Source organism: Arachis hypogaea, chromosome 5 (assembly GCF_003086295.3).
Source record: "Arachis hypogaea cultivar Tifrunner chromosome 5, arahy.Tifrunner.gnm2.J5K5, whole genome shotgun sequence".
NCBI lineage: Eukaryota > Viridiplantae > Streptophyta > Magnoliopsida > Fabales > Fabaceae > Arachis > Arachis hypogaea.
This window is the reverse complement of record NC_092040.1, coordinates 88,577,301-88,593,670: the sequence shown is the minus strand read 5'-3', so window position 1 is coordinate 88,593,670 and position 16,370 is coordinate 88,577,301. Positions and strand designations below refer to the sequence as shown.

Sequence of the window (16,370 nt, the reverse complement as noted above, 5' to 3'; positions counted from 1 at the left end):
AAATCCCAAATCTGTACAAAATGAAGAATCTGTCAGCCCAGTTTTGTCTCGTCAGATCGAAGGAGAAACTTCCATTTTGTCTCCTGAGCAGGCACGAGCAACTGAAATAGTGAGACCACCAGAAGATCATCAAAGCTCAACACCTGTCCGAAAGCCTAGAGAATGGAAATCCATGAGGGGTTATCCTCATGACTTCATCATTGGTGATCCCTCTCAAGGAATAACAACAAGATCCTCCACCAAAAGGCAAGCCGAACCTAGCAACTTTGCTCTCTTGTCACAAATGGAGCCCAACAATGTCAAACAAGCTCTTGAAGATCTATCTTGGGTCAAGGCCATGCAAGATGAGCTTGCTCAATTTGACAAGAATGAGGTTTGGACATTAGTACCTCATCCGGATGGTAAGAAGGTAACGGGTACTAAATGGGTATTTAAAAATAAACTTGGAGAGGATGGACAAGTTGTTCGTAACAAGGCTAGATTAGTGGCCCAAGGTTACGATCAAGAAGAGGGAATTGATTTTGATGAGTCTTTTGCTCCGGTAGTAAGAATGGAAGCAATTAGGTTGCTTCTTGCCTATGCTGCTCATAAGGGTTTCAAAATGTTTCAAATGGATGTTAAATGTGCTTTCCTTAATGGCTTTATTGATAGAGAAGTGTATGTGGCTCAACCCCCTGGTTTTGAACACAAAGATTTTCCAAATCATGTTTTTAAACTCTCAAAGGCCCTTTATGGCCTTAGGCAAGCTCCAAGAGCTTGGTATGAAAGGCTTAGTGCCTTCCTTTTAGAAAATCATTTTCAAAGGGGTACCACGGACACTACTTTATTTATTAAAGCATCTAATGATAATTTTCTTCTTGTTCAAGTTTATGTGGATGATATTGTGTTTGGATCGGCCAATGAGTCCTTGTGTGAAGAGTTTGGAAAACTCATGACTAGTGAGTTTGAAATGAGTTTAATGGGAGAGCTAACTTTCTTTCTTGGCCTCCAAATTAAACAAACTCCTAGTGGTACCTTTATTTACCAAGGCAAGTATGCAAAAGAATTGATAAAGAAATTTGGCTTAGAGAATTCCAAACCAATGGGAACACCAATGCATCCTAACACTAAACTTGAAAAGGATGATGATGGCCTAGATGTGGATGAGACACGGTATAGAGGAATGATTTGCTTATTAATGTATCTTACATCCTCTAGACCGGATATTGTTCAAAGTGTGGGTGTATGTTCAAGATTTCAATCTCACCCAAAAGAATCACATTTAACGGCTGTTAAGCGCATCATTAGGTATGTTAAGGGAACATGTGATTATGGCTTGTGGTATCCAAAATCTGATGATTTTTGTGCAGTAGGGTTTTGTGATGCAGATTATGCGGGAGATCGAGTGGATAGAAGAAGCACCTCGGGCATGTGTTGCTTCCTTGGAAGCTCACTCAACATGTGGTCAAGCAAGAAACAAGCCACAGTGGCTCTATCCACAGCTGAAGCTGAATATATATCCGCATCTGCTTGTTGTTCACAATTAATTTGGTTAAAAACTCAATTGGAAGATTACAAATTAAAAATCAATAGCATACCCTTATTCTGTGATAACATGAGTGCAATAAATATTTCTAAGAATCCTGTTCTGCACTCAAGAACAAAGCACATTGAAATTAAATATCATTTTATTAGAGAACATGTGCAAAAGGGTACTATTGATATTCAATTTGTAAAATCTGAAGAACAACTTGCTGATATTTTTACAAAACCCCTCTGTGAAGATAGATTCTGTTTGTTAAGGAAAAGCTTGGGAATGATTGATTTAAATCAAGTTGAAAAACTGTGAATTTCTGACTCTGTTCAATTTTATCTCGCAGGAATGGACGAGATAAAAATAAATGCATGATAGGAGAGTTATGCTTAAGGGGGAGACTGCAGAAACAAATTTCAATGGGCCCCACAAAATCCCTTTGATCCATCTCTGACCACTTTGTTAATTGTTTTTTTTTTAAAACCAAATCTCAAAGTTGTCCTATCATATCTAGTTGAAAGAGGGATAATGTCAAATCAAATCCTTCCTTTTCAACTAATCCCTTGATTTAAGGAACCCTCCTTTCAAATTTCTTGGGAAACCGCTTTGGTTAATAACCGTGCATAATGACTATTAACCACCCCCATCATCTCTCTCCAATCAACATTTATTGCTTCCTTAACCTCCCTCCACTCTCCACCTTCGGCCAACCTTTCTTCTTCCACCCCCATTATCTCTCCCCCCAAAATGAAAAAGAAAACTGCATCAAGAAAAAGTGAAAGAATCAATCTCTCTCAAAAACCGTTCACTCCACAAACACACACTCATATTCACATTCACTCAACATCCTCTTCCTCTCCTTCTCAATCTGTCAAACCAACACCCACCATGAGAAAGAAGATTGCTCACAAGAGTTCTGGCCGTGGAAAAAATAAGGAGCCTAGTGTTGAAGAAGAATCATCTCAAACCTCACCCGTTTCTTCTCCACCGCCGCGATCACCAAAGAAGACAACACCACACACTTCAGGCAGAAGCTCTCAGAAGCCCAAAGGTTTCGTGTTGCATGAAACCAGGGAACCGGCAAATCTTGAATCACTGGAATTCAAGAACAAGTTTCACAAGCCACATTCTCACTATGATCCATCCAGATTCCTGACATGTGCATTTTATGAATTCCATCAAGAAGTTCTGGAAAAGAGGCATATCTGTCCCTCCTACTTGGTGAATCTTGATCAACTGTCATCCAAAGGAATTATTTTGCAACCCTTGTTTGATAACATCAAATGGTCTCCACTGCTACACACTCACAAAATGGTATATCCAAAATTGGTTAGGCAATTTTATGCTAATCTCAGACTGATTGATGGTACTCTTCACTCCTATGTGAAACGTGTGCATATGGCTCTGAACACTGAAACCATCAGTGCTACCCTTGGTTACACGGACGAGGGACCGAGGGTATACATGAGTGACAAATGGGATGATCATGTTGGGATTACTTACAAGCAAGTTCTTTCTCAAATTTGTGCAAACATGTCTGGATTAGATGGCACTGTTCCTACTAACAAAGCTCTTGGACCAACCAACTCATTGCTGCATCGCATCACTACCCACATTTTAACTCCACAAAGTGGTTCTCACAATAGGGTAACTGTATCTGATTCCTTAATAATTTTTGCCCTTGTTACTTCTTCTCCTATTTCATTTGCTTATCTCATGATCAGACATATGTGGGACTGTGTAAGAAGTACCAAAAAGACTAATTTACCTTATGGAATGTTTCTCACGTGTATTTTTGAGTACTATAAGGTAGATTTAACAAATGAGACTGTGGAGAACAAAATCTCTATGATTAAAGGTGGTGGTGCTATAAAAGGAACAAAGAGTAAGAAATCAATGCCAATGGACAGTGACCTTGAAAGCCAGTTTGAATCCTCTAAAGCAACCGAGTCAACAAGAAAAATCCTCACCGAATTCTCTAACATGTCTACACTCATGATTCAATTCCATAGGGCTTCTCGAAAGCTAGCCTATGAAAATGAACGTGCTTGGGGGAGATGTAAAGAGTGAGTGGGTATGATGCTGGAAAACTTGGAAAAGGATCTGGGCGCTGGCAGTGACGACGATGTTGTAGACTCTGATTACAATTTGTCTGATGATTAATGACTGTTTTCCTTTTATTTGATATTAGCTCTATTAGGCTCAATCTATTTTTTGTATGAGCATGACTTGAAACTCCCTGCTCTGTGATACTTTGACACACTCTTGATACTTTTGTTATGAATATTTTGTGGTATTATTCATATTTTGTGCAGGTGCCCCTTGATGACAAAAGGGGGAGGAAAACTAGTCTCCAAAATTGAAAATTGGAACTAATGAAATAGGGGGAGGATAATGAAAACAGGGGATGAAATTTTCAATTGATGAAAATTCATGATCACCCTTGTTTAAAAAATGCATGTTGTCATCATATTTGTTTCACTATGGTTACTGCTGCTTATTACATTTGGCATTTGGTTTATAATGATGTTTAATTTATTGAATGCCTGATTGTTGATTTATCTTGATGAACATGTTTTTATTTGGAATATTCTTATTCATCTTGGTAAAAAATATTGATCGGAAAACATATTTTTGGTAGTTCCTTTAAACTGTGATATCTAACAGCTGCCATATTTTGTTCATATGAGATTCAAAAATATTTTCCTTACTTGAATGATATAGCTCTGATACTTTGACTGGAAAATAATTGAATTTTTTTTGAACAAGACTGTTTGAGATTAGTTGATATGTATATTGAGCAGTAAATCAGTTATGATATCAAATGAGTTTTGATTATCAATTAAAACTGCTCATAAATCAAGCATTTAGCATCATGTATAAATATGCTAAATAACATTGTTATTTTGAAGCTTGATTAAAATGTTACAGGTTTATGCTTCCCTTGGTAAAATAGCATATATTAAGGAGGAGCCATGTGACATTTTGAAAGGGGGAGAAATTCAATCCTCAAAGGGAGTACTCGTACTCAATCTTTAAATTTCTTTCCATTTCAATTTTAATAATGTTTGTCATCAAGGGGGAGATTGATGAGTTTGGAAAACACTTATTTAATTTTGATGATGAACAAACATTATTAAATATTTAATTACAAAATTATTAATTTGATCTCAACTCATATTTGCTTAATTAATAATTTTGTGGTGCAGATTTTATTTGGGCCGAAAATGAAATTCTGGATTAAGCCCAATTAGCCTTGCTACATGCTTTTCTGCTATGAAGCTTAATTGTAATTTGGGCCGAACAAAAACAAAAGAAATGTTGCAAAGCCCAAGTGTGAAATTTTGTTCAGCTTTGATTTCAAAGATTATAAACAACAAAGTAGAGCTGAATTATTATTGGGCCAAAAATTAATAATTGTTGCAACTAAGCCCAACTTCACATTTGATGAGAGTTCCCTATGCATGATCCGAATCCACTAAGCATGTAAAGCATAGTTCCATAGCTTCCAACGGAACTCCTTTACTCATCATGATGGATTTCAAATTTATTAGAATAAATTTGATAAGTGCATGGGAAATATGAGAGAGAGGATCATTGACATGATTGATGGCATTAACTTTACACGCCACCCAGGGAAGAAAAAGCAAGCTATCTTTAATTAATTTGTTTAATCACTTTGAATTACTTTTTCTTCACATTCTCTCTTCTCTCTCATCTCTTTCCTTCTCTCTTCGGTTATTACACAGGAAACAATGGCTTCCATGAAAGCAAAATGGAGCTACCGAAGCAGGGGAAGAACAAGCTACAAGACCATCAAGCTAATGATGGCAAGAAAACATACTAAAATAAAAATGAGCTGTGGCTGAGATTATCACCTAATCTGGTAAGATTTGGTGAGGTAATTTCGGATCATTCTTACTCAAAAAGAAGGATGAAGATTCGGCCAGCTAGGAAGATCTTGGAGGCGTGGCTTGTCTTTGATTCTGCTCAACCACCACAGGGAGTAGCTAGAGTGGCGAAGTGATGGTTGAAGGCAGAGATTGAAGCAGATGAAGTCATCATCATCATGAAGCATCAAGGGCCAGAAATCCATCTTGGAGAGGAAGCCAAGGATGGAGTGCTCGGATTGATGAAGAGTGATGACCAAGGAAGGACTAGAGGTATTTGCATGTTGGTTTTTGCATGAGTTACCTCTTCCCTCTGTGTGGCCGAACCGGTTTTGTTGTGAAGGAAAAGAAGCTGAGCTCGGGTTTGTGTTTCAACCGTGAAGGCTTCACTTCTCTATAAAAGGGGTGAACAGTCATGGTTTGATTCAAGGAGTAAGATTTGAGAGTGCAAGGCACAGAGTTCTCAGAGCTACCTAAGCTACCAGTTCTTCTTCTCCTTCAATGTTTTCTGTTTAATATTTTTCTGTTTAATTTTGTCATGTCTTGAGTCTCATGGAAAAAGGCAAACAGTGAGGTTTGTAAGAAAAAGCCATAGAGCGGAAAAAGGCAGAGAGTGCAAAATTGAAAGAAAAAAAGCCATAGATGTCTTAGAGTTCCTTTGTACATCTGTGTTGTGTTTCATGATTCTGTGGGAATCCCCTTGTAAGTTGGGTTAGCACTTTACAAGTTGTAATCTGGATGATTATAGTGAAAATTCCATCATTGTTGTGATGGAGACTGGATGTAGGCTGCACTGCACTTAGCAGCTGAACCAGGATATATCTGGGTGTAATCTTCTCTCTCTTCCTACTTCAATTCTGTTTTTACTGTTCAGATAAAAAATCAAAAATGTCTCGTGTCAAGTGACGAGACAAAATGAAAATGTCTCGTGGCTAGGGACGAGCTAAAAACAGAAAAGTTTCTTCAAAGTCCAGCAAGTGCAAGCAAGCAAAAAAGGGGGCTAAGATTCAACCCCCCTTCTCTTAGCCACTGAAACCATCACTAGTAAATAAAAAAATAAAAATTTTAAAATTTTAAAAAGTTAAATTTTTTATTTTTGAATTTTTAAATTTAAAAATTAAAATTTTTTATTTAAAATTAAAAATAAAATAAGGTCCAACAATATTTAATAAACAAAAAATTTAAAAATTTATTATTTTTTATTTTTAAAATTTTAAACTAAAAAACTTTTTTTTTTAAATTTGCATTTCCAAAATTTTTGATCTCTCAAGATAGTTGTGTTTTCAAGTTCCAACTTACTCAATCTTCTGAATAAGGATGTTGGGAATTGACAAAATTTGTCTCAGTGATTTGCTATTTTGGTTAAATTGTTAATAACTATTGTTTAATAATTATTTAATAATTCATAGATTTTATAGTAGGACATTAGCTACTTGATTACTGGGGGTCAAACTATCATTCATTCATTTCAAACTCTATCACGTGTTCCATTTAGATTTGTTGGTGGGTCTTGGCCATCTTAGCCATCCAACCCACATATCCACCACAGACGTCCCCATATATATATATATATATAATCGAGTGAGCTCACGAGCTAATGAACTTAGTTTATCCAAACTCAATCTCGACTCATTTAATTTATGAGTTCAATTCCAGATTTTGGCTCATCAGCTCACGAGTTTAGCTTATCGAACTATTAACGAGTCGAATTCAAATTAACTCATAAATTAACCTGACTTACTTCCAACTCTAATGTATCCATATTTTATTTTATTAGAGTCAAACTAAACTCAAAATTAAGAAGTAAAATGGATAAATAGACTAAAAACTACCATCAAGAGACGCCCCCAAAATAAGTGATGGCAAGTGACTGTTTATACACATGACAAAATAATAATTAGTCAATTCGGCATACCAATCTTATAGACAACAAAATTTAAACTCTCAAGTCTTAATTGATAAAGAAAGTCCAAATTAAATAATAACCCTTTTTTGGTAAATAAAGATTGAAAATTAGGTTCCGTCTTCTATATATTGGTTAACTTTGAGTGTACCATACACCAAAATAATTCAACCTTTAATCTTGATGGATTACTCAACAGACCTTCAAATTAATAATTTTATATAGATTTATAACCATTGAATGATAATTAATGAAACAAGTCTATACTTAATAGTTAATACAATAAAAAAAATTTTAAATGTATTTAAAATATTGGTGTTCCAATAATTTTAACCGTTAATTTTAATTATATATATTTTTTATTAAAACACTGATATAGGTAATATACTTAAAATTCTTTCAATACTATAATTATTTACTCTATTTCTTATACTAAAAAAAATACTTTCCGCACAAAAAGTAGCATGTTGGTAAACTGAACAGACAATAAATTATTATTAGAAGTAGCATGAGTTGCTACTTTTTTAGAATACGTAGAGGAAATTGGAGCAAATTAAACGATACCTGGTAATATAAAATTAAGTTTAATGCATTAAGACCATTCGAATACTTGAATAATCATGATAGAAGTGTAAAATTTGTATGCTATCATTATTATAATAATATATGGCTTTTAAAGTTAATAATAATTACAAAAAATCAAATTATTTTAATAGCACGATAAAATTTTATTGATAACTATATGCAAATATATATTTATATTTAAACTAATAAAGTATATTTATCACTACATATGTTAAACCTAAAATCTTCTAATTTTTTATGTATCACTCTCGTTATCTTAAATTAAGTGTATTTTTTAAATGTATATAATTATTAAATTATTTTATAGAGAAGGACACAGTAAAAACTTTTGTACCATTTTTTAAGGAAAGTGAATGGGAGTGGTCAGTTGGCAATATTCATTGACTTGTTAGAATTTAATTTGAGGAGTAGATTATAGGATTAGTCATGGTATGGATTTAGAATTAGTGGTGAGTTAAGTTGGTAATATCCAGTGACTTGTTAGAATTTTTCCTATTTTTCTTTATTTGTCCTGTATATTTAAACTGATTTTAGAGTACCATCCGCATTATAGTTCTTTTCTTTCCTTTATTTACCCCTTTCTCCTTACATACACACACCACACAAATGGAAAAGGAAAAAGCTACTGTAGTATTTCAGTGCATAGAATAATTTTTTTTCTGGTGTATTTATAGATCAATTATATTTTATAAATTCAGAATATGTTTAAATTTTGCTATTATTTATTCCTTGGATTACGTTCAATTGTATCTATTATATGCATTAATAAGTAGTTATGATAATATAGAAGTCGTTAATAATTTATATTATTTTCTTTATCATATAACTGACAAGTTAAAAAAAATTAATCATACAGAATTGTAATATGTAATAGAAATATAAATTAGTGAATAAAATAATAAAAATTAATTTAATAATTTAATTTTTTTAAAAAATAATAAAAATATTTAAAAAAATAGTTATCATTCCCAAATATCTTCGCACTCTGTTTCCACCCACTCCTATATTTTCAAGGATTCTTGTCCTTTCTGATGGTTTCAGTGGCTAAAAGAAGGGGGGTTGAATCTTAACCCCCTTTTTGCTTGCTAACATTTGCTGAACTTAGAGGAGACTTTTCTGTTTTTATCTCGTCCCTAACCACGAGACTTTTTCATTTTGTCACGTCACTTGACATGAGACATTTTTATTTTTAGCTCCTGTGCAGTAGAATCAGAAATGGAGTAGGAGAGAGAAAAGTTTATACCCAGATATATCTTGGTTCGGCTGCTAAGTGCAGTGCAGCCTACATCCAGTCTCCATCACAAACATGATGGAATTTCACTATAATCTTCCAGAATACAAATTGTAAAGTGTTAACCCAACTTACAAGGGGATTCTCACAGAATCATGAAGCACAACATAGATGAACAAAGGAACTCTAAGGACATCTATGGCTTTTTCTTTTAATTTTGTGCTCTCTGCCTTTTTTCGCTCTATGGCTTTTTCATACAAACCTCACTGTTTGCCTTTTTTCCATGAGACTCAAGACATGACAAAATTAAACAGAAAAATACAAAACAGAATACATTGAAGGAGAAGAAAAACTGCTAGCTTAGGTAGCTCTGAGACTTCTATGCCTTGCACTCTCAAATCTTACTCCTTGCTTCAAACCATGACTGTTCACCCCCTTTTATAGAGAAGTGAAGCCTTCACAGTTGAAACACAAAACCGAGCTTAGCTTCTTTTCCTTCAAAACAAACCGGTTCGGCCACAGAGAGAGAAGAGGAAACTCATGCAAAAACCAACATGCAAATACCTCTAGTCCTTCCTTGGTCATCACTCTTCATCAATCCGAGCGCTCCATCATTGGCTTCCTCTCCAAGATGGATTTCTGGCCCTTGATGCTTCATGATGATGATGGCTTCATCTGCTCCAATCTCTGCCTCTTCCATCACTTCGCCACTCTAGCTACTTCCTGTGGTAGTTGAGCAGAATCAGAGACAAGCCATGCCTCCAAGAATCTCCTCCTTGCTGGCCGAATCTCCTTCTTTCTTTTTGAGTATGAAGAAGCCAAGATCTCATCACAAAATCTTACCAAAAGTGATAAGAATCTCAGCCACTACATACTTTATGTTTTCTTTTTCTAGATGCCATCATCACAATGGCTTTTTTTCTTGGTCCTAGCTTCTCTGTGATTTTTACTGATAGCTTGCTTCATTCCTCCTTTCCTGCGAGACAAGACCGAAAGAGAGAGGAGAGAGAACAGAAAAAAGCTTGCTATGTAACTAAGGAAGAAAATGAAAATGAGTTAAGTTTACTTACTCATGCCTAGTATCTGCTTCCTTTACTTGCTTCTACCATTTTCTTCTTTGACAGTGAGGTGACCAAATACAAAGAGAGAGAAGAGAGAGTAGAAAGAAGAAAAGCAATGGAAGTAATGTGTGATATAAATTATAATCAATTAAAATCAATTAATCCCACTTCCCATGCTTTTGCCTTGTAACATGCATATCTCAATAAATGTCATCAAATCAATTTTCAGATTGTTTTCTCTTTCCATTTACCAAGGCATTAAACACAATTGAATAAATTTAAAATCCATTCCTTAGTGGGAGATTGATGTCCGTGGAAACATGCAGCTATATAACAAAAATTAGATTTCACCATGATGATAAAAGAATAGCTTAACCGTTGGGCCCCATTTTCATTTTAATTTTGGACCAACCTATTTGGTCTTGCACCAACAATTGATTTTGGTCTACACCATTAAATCTGACCCAACTATCATAATAAAAAATTCAGCCACATATTATTAGATATATTTTTGCACAAGGCTGAATTTTATTTCTCCATTGGGCTTGCTATTTTTTTTGGCCCGACACAAAATCTGCACAACAAAATTATTAATTAAGCAAGTATGAATTAAGATCAAATTAATAATTTTGTAATTAATTATTTTTAATAATATTTGTTCATCATCAAATTAAGTTAGAGTTTTCCAAACTCATCAATCTTCCCATTGATGACAAACATTATTAAAAATTGAAATGGAAAGAAATTAAAGATTAGAGTATAGAATACTCCCTTTGAATATTTGAATTTCTCCCACTTTCTAATTGTCACATGGCTCCCCCTTAATATATGCTGTTTTTACCAAGGGAAGTACTAACCTGTAACAATTTAATCAAGCTTCAAGTAACAATGTTATTCAACATATAATTTTTTTGAAATGTTGAATGCTTGAATTATGAGCAGAGTTTGGTATACAAAACTCATTTGTTATCAATAAATTGATTATCTGCTCAAACACACAAAAACAATCAACCAAAATATTTTTGAAAAATAAATTGCTGTTCAATATGTTTTAAAAACATTTTCCAATCAACAAATCAGAGCAAAGTAATTATGGTAAGGAAAATATTTTTAATCAAGCTTGATCCTTTCAAACCATAGCAATTTTCAAACTTCAAAGCTTCAATCATCAACTCAAAATAGCAAGCATCAATCAGATGCGTTATTAACATCAAACACATAACAAAATATTGAAACTTAAAATGAGGGAGGTCATGAATCCAAACAAGAAGTTCATCCTTGTTTTGTTAATTTCAATTTTCAGCACTTTCTCCCCCTTTTGGTATCAAGGGACACTGCTAAATAAATGCCATCAAATCAATTTTCAGATTTTTTTCTCTTTCCATTTACCAAGGCATTAAACACAATTGAATAAATTTAAAATCTATTCGTTAGTGGGAGATTGGTGTCCGTAAAAACATGCAGCTATATAACAAAAATTGAATTTCACCATAATGATGAAAGAATAGCTTAACCGTTGTGCCCCATTTTCTTTTTAATTTTGGACCAACCTATTTGGTCTTGCACCAACAATTGATTTTGGTCTACACCATTAAATCTGACCCAACTATCACAATAAAAAATTCAGTCATATATTCTTAGATATATTTTTGCACAAGACTGAATTTTATTTCTCCATTGGATTTGTTATTTTTTTGGCCCAATACAAAATCTGCACAACAAAATTATTAATTAAACAAGTATGAATTCAGATCAAATTAATAATTTTGTAATTAATTATTTTTAATAATATTTATTCATCATCAAATTAAATTAGAGTTTTTCAAACTCATCGCTTTCTATTGTTACCTTAAATATATCCTCAAATTTAATGATGTTTGAGATAAATCAGATGACAAAGAATTAGAATGCATGTCTAGACATGCATATTCATTATCATGCATGACATGTGCGTAAGTGCTCGTTGTAGTTAATTACTATTATTATTTTATTTAAAAAATTATTCCATGTATAATATAGGCTAGAACATGATCTTTCAATTACTGCATTTATCTATATATAGAACATGATCATATGATGGTGAATTATAAGATAAAGATGTAAGTTTATAGATTTTTTTTATATGATAAAAGAAAAATTGAAAATACTAGGATTCACATGTTGAACATTAATAAAATAATTAAAAATATCTATAAAAAAATTTAATTATCTCTATACAACTTTAATCTGTATAATAAAATGCCACTTATATAATATGTCCGCTGTACTTTGTAATTTGCTTATCAATCATCATGGAGTTTGGTTCCAATTTGTTTTATTTTTGTTTATTTTTTATTATTTTTACTATTATATTATCACTTCGGTTTCAAGTAATACCTTTATCATCAATTGACAACAATCATTAATATATAAGATTGAAATAATTATAAATATCAGTTTTAAAAAATTGAATAATTTTAAATTTAACAAAAAATATATCAGAATGACAATGTTATATAATTAAAGAATATAATAATATGTCAATTTTTAATCGAGTAGTAAATATGTCTATAATAATAATTTAAAAGTTGAATAATAATATATCTAATTACGAAACGTTTTTACGTCTAATTTTTTATTATTTTATTATTATACTATTATTAAAGTTGTAAAGGTGACGAATATAAAAAATTAATCTCATATAAAAAAAATATGAATAAATAAAGAATATATAAGATAAAAGATTTATTAACTTAATATCTTAAAATTTTTAATTAGACGTAAAATTTTATCATTTTTTTAGTTATGTGTTCTTTTATTATAATTCTTTCCTGAAATTTCCTAATAATAATCTAGAAGATGATAAAATATATTTTTATATTTATTTATTTTTAAAAATCAATAATTGATCCATATTTATCACACTATAATAATAATTAAATAAATAAAAAATACATCTCTTTTATTTAAAAATTTATTTTGTACACATTATATTTTTGTGGTTGAAAACAACTACACATGTTATGCTAATAGTGTTATTAGTACTATAAATAATAATTTTTATGGTTTAAAATAAATCCCTGTATTTTTATATAAATTTACATTTTTATACTATAATTAATCTAAATTAAGATCTCTTTTTAAGATCTATTTACTTTACTATTTTGTACAAGCAAAACATCAATGACAAGTGGCTATTTTTAGTTTAGGTTCTTTATTCTATAATTAATCTAAATTAAGTTATTTCGAGTTTAGATTCTTTATTTATTTTTTTTTAACTAGTAGAATCCAGTATTATTTAGAAATAAACTAAGCGTAATGAGTAATAATTATATATTTATGTTTGTGATTACAAATACAATTTAAGTGCTCACAAGTGATGTCAGCTTCCTTTTTATCCTATTTAAGTTTGTGATATATATTTTTGATCAATTAATTTGATTGGTTTTTTATGTAGTCCTATATATTAGAGATTTTGATTAGGAGAGAAATAAATACCATTAAAACTTTTTAAACTTTCTAAACTTTTTAGAGCGATAAAAACGTAATACCATTAAAATTTTCTAAACTTGTATGTTGTATTCTAATTTTTTTTCATTATATTTTGCAAAGCACAACACAAGCGTAAGATCTTATCTTCTATTTGTTTTCATCTTTTTTTTATGTAAATGGCAAATCACAGCAATCAGATTCCTAATGATCTTGCATTGGAAATTCTAGCAAAATTACCTGTTAAATCTTTGAAGCGATTTAATTGTGTGCAAAAGTCTTGGCTAAATTTACTTGAGAATCCTGATTTTAAGAGCATGTACTATGAGAATTTAAAATCTAAATCTGCTCCTTCATCGCCTCTGCTTCTATGGAGAGAGTGTTCCAAAAGCACTGGAAACATTTATGAAAATAATGTACATTTGCTTTCTGGAAAGAGATATGAAAATATAGTTACATTAGTTATGCCAAGTCTGTTTGAGGGGTATGATGATTCTAGCTGTGTTTTAGACTGTGTTAATGGCATTATATGTCACTATGTAGAAGGTGGTACTGATATAGAAATAGGATTTTGGAACCCTAAAACCGACGAACATAAAATTATTCCTCCGAGTATTATTATTAATGATGAGCCCGGCTTTCATGGTCATGTAACAGTTCAGGGTTTTGGTTATGATAATATGAATGATGACTATAAAGTGATTCATTGTGCATATTATATGTATGTTTATAATGGAATATTCTTAGAAGAGCCTACTCTAAGAATTTGGCAAATTTATAGTCTAAAAAATAATTGTTGGAAGAAGCTTGATCTTGAAATGACTAAGACGACAAATATAAATAAAGCTTCTGTAGCGTACTTGAATGGAGTATGCCATTGGTGGGGTAGCGAGTTTGCCACTAATGGATTCGAAGAACAGGTACTTGTGTCATTTAATCTTAGCACCGAAACGTTTCAAACTACATCAATTGTTTGGCTACAAATAAATGATGCTCACCCTACGAGATCTTTGGTAGTGCTCAACGAGTCTGTTACTCTGATTTCTTCTTTTGATGAGGATAGTCGCATTGAAATGTCCATTTTGGGTGAAGTTGGTGTGAAAGAATCTTGGGTAAAACTTTTCACATTTACACTTGGACCTTTCTCCGATCTTCGTATACCAACCGTGAGAATGGGCAACAAATGTGATATAATATTTTTTATCAGAAATGACAGCAATGAATTGGCTTCTTTTGATGTCATCACGGGCAAAGTAATTCACAATATTAATATCAAAACACTCATGTTTAGTACATGGATTTATAAGGAAAGCCTCCTCTCTTTCACGAAAGAAATTAATTGATTAGTAAAGATAAAAATTTAAGTGTAAGATGTTCATAAAGCTTTTGTATCATACTTAAACTGGGTATGAAAAGAGTGTGTAAACTTTCTAAGATGAAAACTAATTTTAATATTCATGTTGGTAGTTGAAATTGGTTTGATAGACTAATTTGTATTACATTCATACATTGTGAAGGGATAGGATTCGATGGTTTTACAACATTTGGATTATTAAATGGTTCAATAATAAAACATATTTTTTAAGTTTTTAATAATTGTTAAATAATTTTTATTTAATTTTAATTATAAATTTAATCCTTTATATATTATTCAATTATAAAATCTATCCTCTATTTTATAATTTATTATTTTATTATTCATTTATAATATTATTAACAATTAGAAACAAAAACAACAACGAAATACATCTTCCATTAATCGTGACTTCCATAAATATTTTGGCAACGTGAATTAACGAATTTTTTTTATTATTGATTCATTACATTATACAAATTAGCAAAATTGTGTTTGTTGGTAATTCAATCAATCAAATTTCGCTTGATAATATAAATTTTTTCATAATTTAATTAATTGAAAATGTTACACAATTGATTGAATTGCGCTATAAAATATGAGTTTTTTTCTTATTCAATCAATTAGTAGTGTAAAACTAAAAAAACAATTCCATACTCACAATTTTCTTTTTTTTTTCCTTCTCTTTTAAGGAAATTATAAATTATAAAGATAAAAAAGTTCGAGGAATTTTGCACATAAATTTTTTGGTCTAAACTGTCTTTTATTTCCATGAAATAAAATACTTATTATTTTGATTAATTTCATATGTATTACTATTACTATAATATACATTTAATAAATTTTAATAACGATACATGATACATATACAATTTGTTATAATAAGAACATAACGACGCCTTTGATTTTGACTATTCTCACCATTTTTTTAAGTATATTTTTGTGTCTAACCTTTATAAATTGTATAAAAAATTGAGAAAATTTAGGAGGCCCACAGTTTTATTATAATTTGGCTAATATTTAACTAGCAAAAAAAAAAGTAAATAATTCTTTATTATGAAATAAAATTTCACACCATTAAAAATATTAATGAACTAATAATTAATAATTACAAATCCTAAAATTTACTAACCCTTTAGCATTTCTTTAAAAAAATTTTAATAGTTAATATGATTAAATTTTATTTTGAATGTTTAAAATAAGTTTTAATTATAACCTATGATGCACGGACACTGACACGGACAAGGGACACGACACGACACGGGACACGTTAACATGCAAATTTTAAAATCTTACATGACACGGGAACACGCATACGTATAAAATATAAAATATTTTTTAGATAAATTGTAATGATATTTTAAT

The 16,370-nt window shown here is 31.3% G+C and overlaps 1 protein-coding gene across 1 annotated transcript; it reads left to right on the top strand.

Annotated features, from left to right (window-relative positions):
* Positions 1-13,830: 13,830 nt before the first annotated feature.
* LOC112803676 (putative F-box protein At3g16210) lies at positions 13,831-14,994 on the top strand. The gene has a single exon (XM_025847155.1). It carries the CDS (start codon positions 13,831-13,833, stop codon positions 14,992-14,994), a length of 1,164 nt encoding a protein of 387 aa, XP_025702940.1.
* Positions 14,995-16,370: the final 1,376 nt, after the last annotated feature.